General features: G+C 27.1%; 1 protein-coding gene across 3 annotated transcripts in view; it reads left to right on the top strand.

Annotated features, from left to right (window-relative positions):
• The window catches only part of LOC107438520 (uncharacterized), a 121,440-nt gene that overhangs the window by 65,185 nt on the left and 42,139 nt on the right, over positions 1-14,116 (top strand). For all 3 annotated transcript variants that reach the window (XM_016050826.5, XM_071181547.2, XM_071181546.2), the window contains exons 6-12: positions 704-1,230; positions 2,594-3,490; positions 4,267-4,395; positions 5,658-5,795; positions 8,222-8,497; positions 9,275-9,385; positions 11,099-11,218. In XM_016050826.5, coding sequence (XP_015906312.2) covers positions 704-1,230; positions 2,594-3,490; positions 4,267-4,395; positions 5,658-5,795; positions 8,222-8,497; positions 9,275-9,385; positions 11,099-11,218 — 2,198 coding nt within the window. The remainder of the gene's footprint in view (positions 1-703; positions 1,231-2,593; positions 3,491-4,266; positions 4,396-5,657; positions 5,796-8,221; positions 8,498-9,274; positions 9,386-11,098; positions 11,219-14,116) is intronic.

Here is a 14,116-nt window from a genome sequence, read left to right as displayed (position 1 = left end):
ATTATTTTTAGAGTTTCAGTTTTGCTGACTTTTCTCATTGTTAAAGTCTTGTGTTTAAAGATTAAATCATTTTTGACAGGTTTCTCTCAGTGTGACAATGAATATCTTTCAAAAATGGATTTGTTGGAAGTTTTCCAATTTTTTTTTTAAACTTTTAAATTACTAATTATTGGTGAACTTTATGAACACACAAGTTTAAGTTGTTGGATCGTTTTTATGGGATCCTTTTTACAAAGACATTAATTGAATTGGATGTTAAAAATTTTGTTTTATATTTTTCTCTTAGTTGAATTCCTTACTTTGTTGTATCAAGTAAAGTATATTATAGAGAGAGATTTCTGCCTCATAAGAAAAGGAAAAATCATGGACAATTTTTTAGAAAGTTTTGTTATTTTTTCCCCAAAATTTTGAGCCCATCATTCTAATAATATTTATGCAAAGTTAGAAATTTTCATTCCATATTTTTAAATAATTCAAAGTTTTAGTGCTTTAAATTTCTTCTAAAAAATTATCTAGAAATATTTTTAATCTGGAATTTTTAAAAAAAATTTGAAATGAGCAAATATGTTAATTTTTATTTAAGAATTGAATAGAGTTTACTCTATATGAAGCAGCAAAAGTTAATATCATGTATCTGTGTTTGAATTTATGTCTTTCACAATTACTATAAATCTTTTTTTACATTAATTCTATTATTTTTCAGTGGAATCAGTTTCTAATCAGTTACCTTCATTCAACGGAAACCGTTCCCTTGTTGACCAGTACATTGATAGTATAGATTACGTTGAAAAAGTATCAAAGTTTGAATATATGTCACACAGTCAACCACCTGCCATAACATCACAAGACACTCCAAAGTACTTTGTTAAAGAGGGAATTCGAATCCTCCACTCTGCACCTCCTGTAATGCGGATGCATAAAAACTTCTCTTCTGAAAACAGCATCAAAAATCCTAGTCCCGTATCTAGAATCTACAGTCCTCTGTTAACAAAGCCTGGTTTTTCTACTCCTCCTCCATATCCGCCTCGTTCAACTCCTAAAGTGACTATGTCTCCTAAAACCAAGAGATTATATTCCAAAACTCCTGATCCTGTCATGATGGGTCGGGATTCTCCAGCTACTGTCTGGTCTGGGCGTTGTACTCCTACATCTCCTGGATGTAGGAGCCATCATGTTAGTGTGGAAAACTTAAAGGCATGTGAAATTGAGCTGCAAGAACAACATCGTAAGGTAATAATTTTAATTTAAAATTTTCCACTTTTTGTTAGTTTTCAGTCATATGCAGTGGTTGGAAAAACTACATTATTTTTGTAGTTTATTTCAACTACAGTTACTTTGTTACAAATGTAGTTAACTATAACTACTTTTTTTTAAAAAATGTAGTGACTATTTGCTTACTTTTGAAATGTAGTAAGTACTCCATTACTTTTGGAAGACAATCTTTGTTGAAGAAATTAATTAGCACGTATTATTCGAAAAAGAGTAACTGAAATAAAATTAAAATTTTTTACTATTCAAAATAATGAAATTATGAATTTTTGAACGTAACATAATAAAAAATTAAATCTATTTAAGAATTTAAATAACGAAACATACCATAAATAAAACTAATTTCAATTTATTGAAATTTGTGGCTGTTTGTGCCATAATGTTTTAGAATTTCATTTTTATTTATTTAATATAGAAAAATCCTAAAATTTTCTATACATGTAACATAGAAAGATTGCACAATATTATGTATACAATTTCTATTATTCTAAAATAAACTTTTTTTTTTTTAACTTTCTTATTGGCAGTTATGCAAAAATATTTTATCTTCAAATATTTGCCAAAAATTGATGAAAAAGGGCGTAAATTCAGGCATTAAAAGTATTAAAATTGATAGTTATATGCATTCTGACATCCCTGTGAGTGAAGATAAATTTCACTAACCAATTTGAATCTTGGATTCTTGCAATTTTGAATATATATAATTTATTTTATGAGACTAAAGTATTTTTCTATTGTTATTTTTATGCAATAATTATTTTCAGTGTTCTGTTATAATTACTTTTGTGAAAGTTTTAATTTCAAAATCCTCATGTTACAAATTTCAACAAATTTGTTAAAAATCGTTATAAAAATTTGATTTTCACTAAAATTTTTTGTTTTTACAGCATTTAAAAATTCAATTTTTGTTAATGAAGAAAAAAATTAATGCCATACAACTACAATTTTTTAAAAATTTACTTTTCTTTTTTTTCTTCATAAATGTTTGTGTTTGCTGAGTGCAATATTTTTTAATATCATGACTCTCAATTAACTCTTTTGAGGTTTAAATTTTCTTCCTCTTTGTATTTTCTATTATGACAATTTTAAGAAACCTTTATTTATTTTTTTTTTTTTTGCCCTCCTTACTTTGTTTTATTGTTTTGAACGAAATACAAAATTGATTAATATATTATTACATTTTTTCGTATTTAAACCCCCTATTTCTTTTTTATTATTTATTTATTTATTTTTTTGCTCAATGCTTAGGATATATTTTTCAAAATCCATATAAAATAAATGAAACTATGCTTGAATTTTTTCTGAGAATTGTTTATTTTTTTAGGCTGTTCAAGAGAGGCTTAGAGATCAAGAACAGGAAAAGCAAGAAAGGTTGCGCTTAGAAGAAATTTTGAATCTGTGTGCTGAGTACGAAGAACAGTCACAGCGAGAAAGAAACTCTAAACTAAAAGGTCACATTGACAATAAAGAGGCAGCTTCTTCATCTTCATCAGGAGAATTTAGCTCAGTGTCAACTGATTCATCAGTTCCTGCTTCTACCAATTCTTCTAACAATTCCCATGCTCCCAGTTCTAAGTCAGACTCTAATGTTGAAGGTTATTCTTCAGAAGATTCTAGATACAATGGTGCTCCAAAATATCCTACCCTTCCTTCTCCAAGGATCCAGAACCAATCTACACCTATTAGCCTAAACCTAAAAAATGTTCCCATTTATGCTCCATCAAGTGGCTATCACACTGTACCAAACAGAATTAAGACCAATGGATCATTGCCACGTGATCGTGGTAAAAATCAAATTTCTCCTACCAGTGATTCTTCGACATATGTTGCCAATAGCTCTTTAGACTGTGTTAATGGTAGTAATGGTGCCACTTTGTTTGTCAATCATAAAGCTTTGAATTCTGCCTCATCGGAAGATGAGCTATGTGCTATATTGGGGAACAGTTCTATGACTAAGCAAAGTCCTAGTAATGAGCATGGTCCTAGCAGCCCATGCATGGGTACTACCTTTCTTACATATCCACATTCACCAAGAAATCGTATTAAAACTGTTGCAGGCCACCATGAAAAGCCACCCGAAGTTTACGAGAATAAGCATGCAGTTAACAGTCTTGCTGCTAGGAAAGATTTGACTTTGACTCTTCCTTCTACGGAACCTCTTCCTCAGAATCTTATTCATTCAGGAACTTATACTAATGCCAATTTTCAGTCTCAGAGTCATGTGAGTATTTTATTTATTAGCAGTTTATTTATTAGTTTATTCATTTTTGATTTATTTGTTTTTATTGTAAGATTTCGGTGTGAATTAAAGGTGGCAAGTAAAATTCCAACGTAAATAAATAAATTAAAAACGAAACTAATCATCAACAACGTTTTATAAAAATACAAAGACATAAATTTACGTACCTACATCATGAAGTCAAATTAGAAGAATGTAAATTTTATGCGACTCATCCATTAACTATTTGTTGTTAGTAATTAAACTGCTCATTTGCGAATTGTTAAATTTTTTTTTCTTTTTGCATTATGAAGTAAAATATTTTTTAATGGAATTCTTTTTAAAATATGATTTGTCCTGATTATTTCCTTTATTATAAGTTATAAAATACAAATTTTAGTATAATAATGTAATGTTCTGTTTGTCATAACATATTTACATCAAATTTTGATCCTTTTAACTATTTTAATTTTTATCTTATTGCTTTTAAAAAATATAAGAACTTTAATTAATCACCTCTCTTAAAGTAGGTTATTTGTCAAAAAATTGATTATTGGCAAGATTTCAATGTATTTACATGTTTAAGAAAAATTGTCAACAAATATGATCAATCTGCTTATTCTTCATATGTGATATTAATAAAATTTTCTGATATATTTGTAATTTAAAATTTTTAAATGAAATTTTAAAATTTTTCCTGTCTTAGAATTTTTTTTAAAAATTATAGTAATGTTAATATTTGCTTTATAATTAAAATCTGATATTCTTTTTCTTTGCAGATGGGTATAGACATAGACGAAGAAATCAATAAGCTTCACAAAGAGAAACAAGGTTGCTTGCAAAATGTTAATGGCATCAAACATAAAGTCTCCGATTTGAAAGAATGCAAGAATGAAGTACTTAATGGGGTAATACACACCTTAACACTTTTATTTAATTCAAGAAATATTTTAAATTTTACTGCATATTTTTTTAAAATTATTGATTGATTTGGAAAGCGGAATGAAAATTTTTAATATGAAGTTATAGTTATTAAAAAAATAATAATAAAATAAAGTGTTGAACAGGATATTAGAGAGCGATAGATATGTTTCTAAATTGCTTAATTAGATTGTATTTAAATTATTGCCTGCATTAAGGAAAAAAAGTCTTATTAATAATGTTTACTAATCAGAAATATCTACCGATAGAGCCTAGTGCATGATTTAAGTGGGAAAAGGTGTTAAATTGTGTTCATCAAACATTTTGTGCTGAATCATTTTCCTTGCTAAAAATTAGTTTAAATAGACCATTGACTCAGATTGTAAGTTAATTGTGTAATTTGATGAAAGGTATAGTAGCTTTAGAAATTTTATTTGGTTTTTCATTTAGCAAGAGAAAGAAATTTCATTGAATTTTATATTGATGAATTTTAACTGAGGATGTACTTTTTACTTAATAAAATTTTTGTTGACAGTTATGCTGTTAATAATGCGGAGTAGTTCTTGAGATTGAAAACTATACTTTGATGCATACCTATTTTATATTAGAATTTAAATATATACTGGATAATTTATAGTACTTAAATAAATTTTAAATGCCTTAATTTTTAATTTTTTTAATGTTAATTCATGTACTAAAGCATATTAGAGACTTTCATTTTATTCCTCAAATGTTTTCATTTCATTTGTAAGGCAATTTTATTCCTGCATGCAAGTCAAAATCAAATTTTTGATTTTTTTTTTCTTTTTTTTTTTAAATTTAGTGTAATATTATGAAACACAGAATGTGTTTTAAATTTTTTTTTAGAAAGGGAAAAATCTTTTATGTCTTAAATATCGTTCCATTATTATATTTATTTTTATTTTCATTATTTTGAAATTGTTATTTCATAATAATATATAAGAACTATGATTTTTTTTCAAAAATATATTCAAAATATATTTCTCAAATTCATTATATTATTATTGTTATATTATTATCTATAGGTACATTTGAATGTTTTCGTTCAGTTAATATTAAACATTGTTATTAACTTGTTTAGTTAATATCAAGATATATCTATTTTAAATACTTAAATGTAATTTGATTTCTATGTAAAATTAATTTTTTGTTTCTAAGAATCTTCTTATTGATAAAATATTTCAACCATGTCTAAATTAAAATTTTAAATTTTATTATAACATTTCAGCTTCAGTTAGAGTTTGATTTACTTGCTGGGGAGTTAAAAGATAAAGAGATAATGCAAATATCAGAAGGAACTAAGCTTGCTGACTTTCAAAATCAAAAGTTAATAATGGAAAAGAAATGTGAAATTGCACAACAAGAAGTAAGATCTTTTTGTTTCATTTTCTATTATGGGTTTGTTTTTAGGCATGTAAATAATAAAATAAAATGAAAGTTTTAAAAACCACTCTATTAAAAAAAGAATGAGGAGCAAATTCTTTTTGACAGACAGAAAAACATAGAACAGTTTTGAAGATGAGAAAATTTTGATGTTTAAAGAAGTTAATTATAAAAGTGCTACATTCCACCTTTTTTTCCTCAAAGCTGACTTAAAATTTTTTTCAAAAATTTATAAATTGTATCTATTAAATTTTTCATTTTATATAATTTTTTCGTTTCAGTTTTATGACAATTAATTTATGGACAAAAGTGGAAAGTGCTCTAAACTTTGTTTCTAGATAAGTCTTGCTTGTAGCACTCATTAAACAATTATAATTTATATTGACCTTTGGCACAGATCTCAAGTTCAAATTTGAGCTAACTTGTCTGAAAGTGGCAAAAAATTTCATTTGACTCTAAATTTCTATTTGTTATAATATAATGGATAAGTTTTGCATATAGTAATTGTCAGAAAATGATTGAAACTTGTATTGTCACCAGACACAGAGCTCCAGTGAAGATTTGAGCACTCAAGTTACTCAAAAAGTAATCAGAGTTTTGAGTACAAGATAAGATTTCACCTTCACAAAAACAAAAAATTTGTATAGTATATACAAGATTGTATATAAAGTAACATAAGACAAAGTAATAAGGAAGTCAGATTATACTTTTTATATGGTGTCTATTTTCCTAAAGTGTTGATATTATGCATACTGTTGAATTTTTTAAAGACACCAATGTTTAACCCAAATTTTCGCTTGTAAGAATGAAAACAGATTCCTTTTCATGATATCTTGAGAATGATAATTTTATTTCTTAATTTGAACACAAAAACAAACTTCTTCCATTTAAGTTGAAATAAATATTGCACCTAAGGAAAACAAATTCCCTATAGTGATCTTTGCAATGACCGTCCTCCGTGTAAAAAGTTTATTGCTTTTCTGAAACTGAACAAGAGAGGGTAGTACGTTTGTTCTTGATGCTGAAGTAGGGGTAGCCTATGGTTCATATCTATCTGCAATTAGTAATATCACCAACTGAGAATATGAGAGGGCATAAACCATTGATTGTGCAGTGAGTGGTGCTGTCCTAGAGAGTAACCGAGGGGTAGAAGAAGAGAATAACATTCTTTCCTTGCTGATAGTGAAATATTTTTGCAGTTATCATTCTTTTATAAGTGCTTCATTTGATTGCTAACTTGTTTTGGTTCTAGATGAGTATTATAATAATATTATAACTATAATCATTGTTGAACAGCCAACCCAATTTTATGGGTTTACGACTTCTAATGCTCAACTCCATATCCTTGTAATTTTGAACCCAATCCAGAAGACAAGGGAACTCCTGGATCGAGTATTGGGAGAAATTTGCCTACGTGGAGGACTTTTTGATGGAGCTAACCCGCATTTGTGTTACATGGAGAGGAAGACCTCGAGAACCTCCCACAGTTAGTCTGACGGCAAGGGGACTATAACCCATGATCCGTCTACCACTGAGGATATTACGCATCAGCACTTTGGTCGGTGCAAGCCGCATGCAGAATTCGTATCAATTGGGATTCGAACCCGGTTCGCCTCTTTGGAAGGCGAACACTCTATCCCCTGAGCCATCGCAGCTCTGTGAAGATGAGTAGTGAAAAGTCTATTAGTTTTAAAATCAAAAAGATTTTATATGATGTTAGTGATGGAATTTGTTTTTAAAAAAAATTATAATTTCAGCAAAGTAAAGACTTGTATAATCAATCAATTCAAGTAAAATCAATTTTGAACGAATGTTAAAGAGGTAGATCAGTATGCTTACTATATCAGCTGTGTATCTCTGTGAGTATGGGATTGTGTGTTTGTAAGGTGATTTACATCTTTGTATAAAAATACTGATTAACTGAAATGACCATAATTTTTTTTTCTGTACAGATATCATTTCAGTTATGTGATATCTTTGCTTTGTTGGTTTATGCTTATATTGGTTAATATATAAGGTTAAGAAGGCTCAAGCTAAAAACAGACTATTAACTAACCTAATATTTATGAATTTCTATCTCTCATCAGCTGCCATAACCACATCACATTTATTTTGTTATGTGATGTTCTTAGACACTAGTTATAATGAATAAAAAATTATGACAATATTTTATTAACTTCTCTGTTATGTGTTGTTACTAAATACTAGAGTGCATTTTTTGAAATTAACGCAGTTATAGTTATGTTATTTTAAATGGTGACATGGAAAATTATTTTGACACGCTCAAATTTTTACCTTAATCTTATTTTAATATTATTAATTTTTGTCACCATTCCAAGACAAATATTATTTAAATTCTTAATGTTAATTTTGTCAATACATCTGATGTTTTTTTTTTCTATTTTGCAGTTGGAGTCTGCTAAATCAAAAGTGAGACAACAAGAAAAACTGGTTGAAGATTTACAGAATGAACTGTTGTGTATTCAGCACAAGTCCTTGCATGAGTCAGAAATAAGTTCAAAATTAAATGAATTGAAAGCTCAGTCAGAGCTATTAGATATTGAAAGAAAAGCATTTGAAGACTTGGAATTTCAGCAACTTGAATCCCAAGCTCATGAAGAAGATGAACGAGAACTATTGAACCAAGAACTTGAGTGTTGTAAAGAAACTATTGCTCAAAGACAAGTATGCAATTTACTAAAACATGTTTCTTTGATGTACTTTTCATTTGATTTATAGGCTTTTTGAAAATATATGCATTTTTTTATATTCTATAAGGTTAAACTATTCATTGTTTTATGACAGCTAATTTATTAATTTTATTGATTGATATCTAAACAATGAGTGATATTTAACACAAGGATTACTCCGAAACGTAGTTCTTCTCTTTATTTAGCATATAAGTTCTGTGCATGATAGTTTTTTTTGAATTACATTATTTTCATATTGCCTTTCAAACTTGCTTCTAAAAATCTATTTTGTGCTAATTGAATAAACAAAAAAGGTTTCTCCAGAGATAAATTAAAGAAGTGAATGTGGCAAGCTTTTTAAAACTCTAATAAAGCTGTAGTTTCTTTTGTCAGAAGTTTATCAAAATGTGTTGGTAGGAATAAATACTGTGAAAAAATTAGTAATCAGTAAAATAAATTATTATTTTGTCAAGAAAGTTTTCTTTTACACAATTTAACTTTGAAATACACTTGAATTGAAGGCTGGGACACTTTGTGCAAGTGTTGCTTTTTAATTTATACTTTTTCAAAATCATATTTCAGTTTTAGCAGTAATTTATTTGAACGATTTTTTTATTAACAAATAAAGTTACTTTTATAGTTTAATCTTTTTCCTTAAAAAATATATATTGCATATTGGCAAGGTCTTACAAGTTGTTTCTCCATTTTTTCCCCAACTTTCTTGGCCTGATATTTAAAATGCATTTTTGACATTATGATTATTATATTTTAGATTGAGCTTAGTGAAATATCAAAACAAATGCAAGCTATATCATCTCAAATAGAAGAGGAAAAATTAAAATGTGAGAATCAATTGAAAATATTTACTGATGAGCTTCGACAGGTAAGCAAAAAACTAAGTTCTGTTAGATTAAGCTTTTTTTGTGTTTAATTTTTGTAGAAGAGGTGTAAACGAGAGGTATTGACAACTGATTAAAGAATCAATCTTGAAATAAGTTATGTCTGCCTGAATGTAAAATAAAGGACACTTCTCAAAAATCAGTTGTAATTAATGTGATAATTTTAAAACTGGTTTTTCATTGTATCTGTAGTTTTATGTGGGACTCTACACATTTCTGTAGAAACCTTATTTTCACTGGATACAACAGCCCTTAAAAATTTTATTACTTAGAGCGTACGGCATATCGAGTTGACGAAAGAACTGATTTAGAGGACGGATCAAAAGTCGTTTGTAGACGAATCTCACATAAGCACAAATAGCTTATCTATGTTATTAATGTTAATAATAACATATATAAGCCTGTATATAATTTTTATTTCATAATTTCTTTCCTTATTTAAACTTAAGTGTATTATTATTTATCATGTTTTATTATTTCTAAAACTATTTCAAAATAATTTTTTAGTTTCGTTTTGTAAACATTAAAAAAACAGCATTTTGTAGCGATTCAGAAAACCGGAAAAATCAGTTATCCGGAATCGCGATGGTCCCGATCGTTCCGGATAATCGGTTCTCTACTGTATAAGTCATTGTTATTCTGAAATATATTTAGCTTTTAATTTTTTTCACTTTCTATGGTTAGTACTAAATTAATCATGAAATTGGTACTGATACTAATCGAATAATTTAGATAGCTTCAATCATAAAATTTTAAAAATATGCCTGCAGCGAAACAGCAAAACTTTTCAGTTTGTTGTATGGGTTGGAAATCCTTTTTTTCATTGAGGTAAAACTAGTTTGCTCAAACTTTTCTCGCATTTAATTAAACAACTTACACAATTTTTTGACTTGATAATAAGCATAAAAAGTGCTTTTTTTGGCAGAAAAGAAAAGGTAAAAAAAACTTAATGAGTTTATAAATCACATAGAACTTTTATTTTTTGAAATCACTCTATTTACAGATTTCACTTTCTCAGAAATGAATTGAAAACAAAGCTGGTGCTTCATTTATTAAACCTTTAATCATGATAGTACTAATTAATACTGATTACTCTTATTATATTTATAATTAGATAATAATGATTACTCTTATTATAATATAATAATGATTACTCTTATTATAATATAATAATGATTACTCTTATTATATTTTTAATTAAAATAACATTAAAATTTTATTTCAGATATATTAAGATATTTTTTAAAAGAAATTTCTTGGTTAATGTAAATTATAAATAGTTTTTATAATCCTACAATTATAAAAATGATGTAGTTTAATTTTCACTATTTTAGTTATATTAAATGAACATATTGAAATAAATAATAAATTCTGCTTTTTTTTCCGAATAAGATTGTTACATAATTTGAGTACAAATAAATTGAGTCATTTCCAAAATTTGTGAGTGGGATTCTTAAAAGTTGCCTATTAATAAATTAAAGTTTATTCTTTATTAAGGTTGCAATTACAATTACACCCTGTATGAATTAACCTGAAACTCTAGTTTATGCTGTCATTCTTCTATTTTCACACAGAAGGTTTAATTATTGTTTTACTTTCAATAATTTTTTGAATTAAACGTTAACATTATTTATTATTAGTTTCTTTTCTTTACATATTTTATAATTATTTTTTACAAATTTTCTGTGTCCTTTTAGGAGGTGATGAATTTGGAGCTTATAAATAGCAAATTGAAAGCTTTAGCTGATATGAAGCCTAGTGCTACTCCTTTTTCTAGTCCAGGTAGTAGTCCCCGAACTTCAGACTCAGAAATTGAGGTAATTTTGATCATAATGTGTTATTTTATTTTTATCAAAAAAATTGTTTTATATTCTTCTATCATAATGTAATTGTAACTAGGGATCAATTTCTGTTCCATTTTTGTTTGAAAAATACATTTGTGTTTAGTTTCAATTCAGTTTGACTAATAAGTGAAATGTATTCTTTAAAAAAATTTCCTTTTTAATTTATTGTATTATAATGTTTACTTTTTGCAACATATGTTTAAACTCTTTTTTGTTTTCTGATTAAGTTTCTTATATTTATGCATTGTTTTTGGGCTGTAAAAATTATTTCATCTTTTCTTTTCTCAACTTAAGCTGTATACTGTTAGGAACTCCAGTTTTACCATTTTCATTATTTTTTATTGTAGCTCATTCATTAAATGTATACAGTCAAACGTCAGTCCATGATTCTTCCATCTTTTGTTTATTGAATGCATCATTTTGTGTTATCGCTCCCTCCACAAATCCTTATAACGTTAATACTTCTGATTAGATCGTTTTTTAAACTAGAAAATTTCCGCATCTATCGATCAAAAATTTGACTGATAGTTGAAAAAAAAAAGGTTATTTTATTTGAAAATCATCATACATTCCAGTGTGTATAGTCTTGTTTAACTGGTACCATCACAAATATTAATCTAAGAGTGTTAATAATGCCCGCTTAGATCATTTTTGAAACTTGAAGATTCCGGCATCTATCATTCAGAAATTTGATTGACATTAAAAATATTGAAGTTAGTTCATTTTGAGAAGAAAGAAGGAAAGTTTTGGTGATTAATAATGAAGAAAATGAGGATGTGTTACAATCTAGAAAAAATGCTTCTAACATTATGTTAGATGTTTATGCATCAGTTAATGAAAATGTAGTATTGTGATGTTGGTTAAAAAAATTGCCACAGAAAGTGCAAAATAATGAAAATGAATTTAGTTGAGCAGAACCACAACTAGTGACTTTAAAAAAAAGTCTAAAGTTTTTTAAACAATGAGAAACTTAAACTGTATTCTCACTAATTTGAAGAAAATCAACAGCAATCTGTTACAAGCGTCAGATATGTTTTGTTTGCGTTGTTAAGAAACGGGTGTGTTTGAAGCAATATTCCTAAGAAAATAAATGTTTCTTCATCTTCTTTTGACATGAATGGCAAGCATCTGTGAAACTGTTCTGCTCTCCAAGGGGTGCACACTTTTTCATATACCATGACCCTCTCCACCCCTCTTTTTTGTATTAGATTGCAAGATTTATTGTGTTTGGTAAAGCAAAAATATGGACATAATAATTTTTTTTTTGCGTTAATATTTTTATAATACATAATATTTTTAATTATTAATTTTTTTAAATATTTTTATTATACATACATAAATTTTCAATTAATTACACCTAAGCAGTTTTGATATAAAATTTGTCTCATACTGAATTTCATTTGATATACCATTTATAAGTTTTTCATTTAGTGTTGGTTCTGACAATTTCTCTAAGATTCAAAATAGCTTGGAACATGTATAACACAAAAATGTTTGTTAAAAATGAATTAAAGTTGACATAAGAAGAAAGGCTTATCAGATCTGTAATTCGTGAAAGAAAGTAATAAGTATAAATAAGACTTTTATGTTCTAATATATATATACAGTGGAACCTGTCTAAATTGACCACCCTCGGGACCAAGTCAAATGGTCACTATATAGAGGTGGTCACTTTACGAAGACTCTTTAAAAAGGACTCTTGAAATAAAACTGGTAGAAAATGGTCACCTTACTCAGGCGTTCACTTTACCCAGGTGGTCACTTTTACAGGTTCCACTGTATATATATATATATATATATATATATATATATATATATATATATATATATATATATATATATATATATATATATTACTAGAGAAAATCAGAAATTAAATTTTTATATTTCAAGAGTTCTTATTTAATTTAGAGGTTATACATTAAATGCTTATACATTTTTCCCCAAATACCTTTTGAATTAAATATTTAAAATAATTAAAGAGCTAACATTGCTTGTTACGATTATCAATTGGTTATAATTTTTACTTCGTTATGAATTAAATGCCCTTATATTTTTCATTATTTGCTATTAATCTCTGAAATTTAATATCTATTCCTCTTAATTAAAATTAGTTTGTATTTTTTTTATCATGTAAATTTTTATTGCGTTGAAGACTTTTAAATTCCCATTTTAATAATTCTAAGACTGTTCATTGTTTATACTATTATACGGTGATATATTGAAATTATCTTTTTAAAATAGAAAATGCCCCCTATGAGTCTATATAATTTTTATTATCATAAATTTATATTTTGGTTACTTAATTTTTGGTACAGTAGTCTCCGCTTAATACAATTGCTTTGAAACACAATGATTTTGATAATATTAACCAATTGATAACAATAAGGAAAATTAGATCAATTTATGAATTTTATATTAATGAAAACAGTATTTTTCCATGTCCTGCAATGCTGAAAGCAACCAATTCTTGCAGCATATTCTTTGCCCATTTGAACCCGCTAAATTTTTAACTTTTTGTTGCATAAGCCTTCCATTTTCTGGAGCCTTCTTGAACATTTTTGAACTGCTGTATAAGATCCTTTTTGAACTTGTTTTGACAATTAAAACAATTTTTGAAAATAAATGAAAGCATTGATGACCTTAAACGATATATTGATCTCACAAAGCAATGATTTTAACATACAAATAAATAGAGAAAATTCAGGCAGTGATTTTGATAGCAGTAACTGATTGATAACATTATCTACCATGACATTAAGCTGAGACTACTGCATATAGTTTTACTATTGGAAGTTATATTGCTTTACTAAAACTTATAACTGTTTTGCATTGGAAGTGTAATGTAAGTGAAAATTAAAAATTTTCTTT

The sequence above is a fragment of the Parasteatoda tepidariorum genome, chromosome 8 (assembly GCF_982258835.1).
Source record: "Parasteatoda tepidariorum strain Cologne lab strain chromosome 8, Ptep-v5.0, whole genome shotgun sequence".
NCBI classification, from domain to species: Eukaryota; Metazoa; Arthropoda; class Arachnida; order Araneae; family Theridiidae; genus Parasteatoda; species Parasteatoda tepidariorum.
The sequence above is the reverse complement of the archived record's forward strand: the minus strand, read 5'-3'. Positions and strand labels throughout refer to the sequence as shown.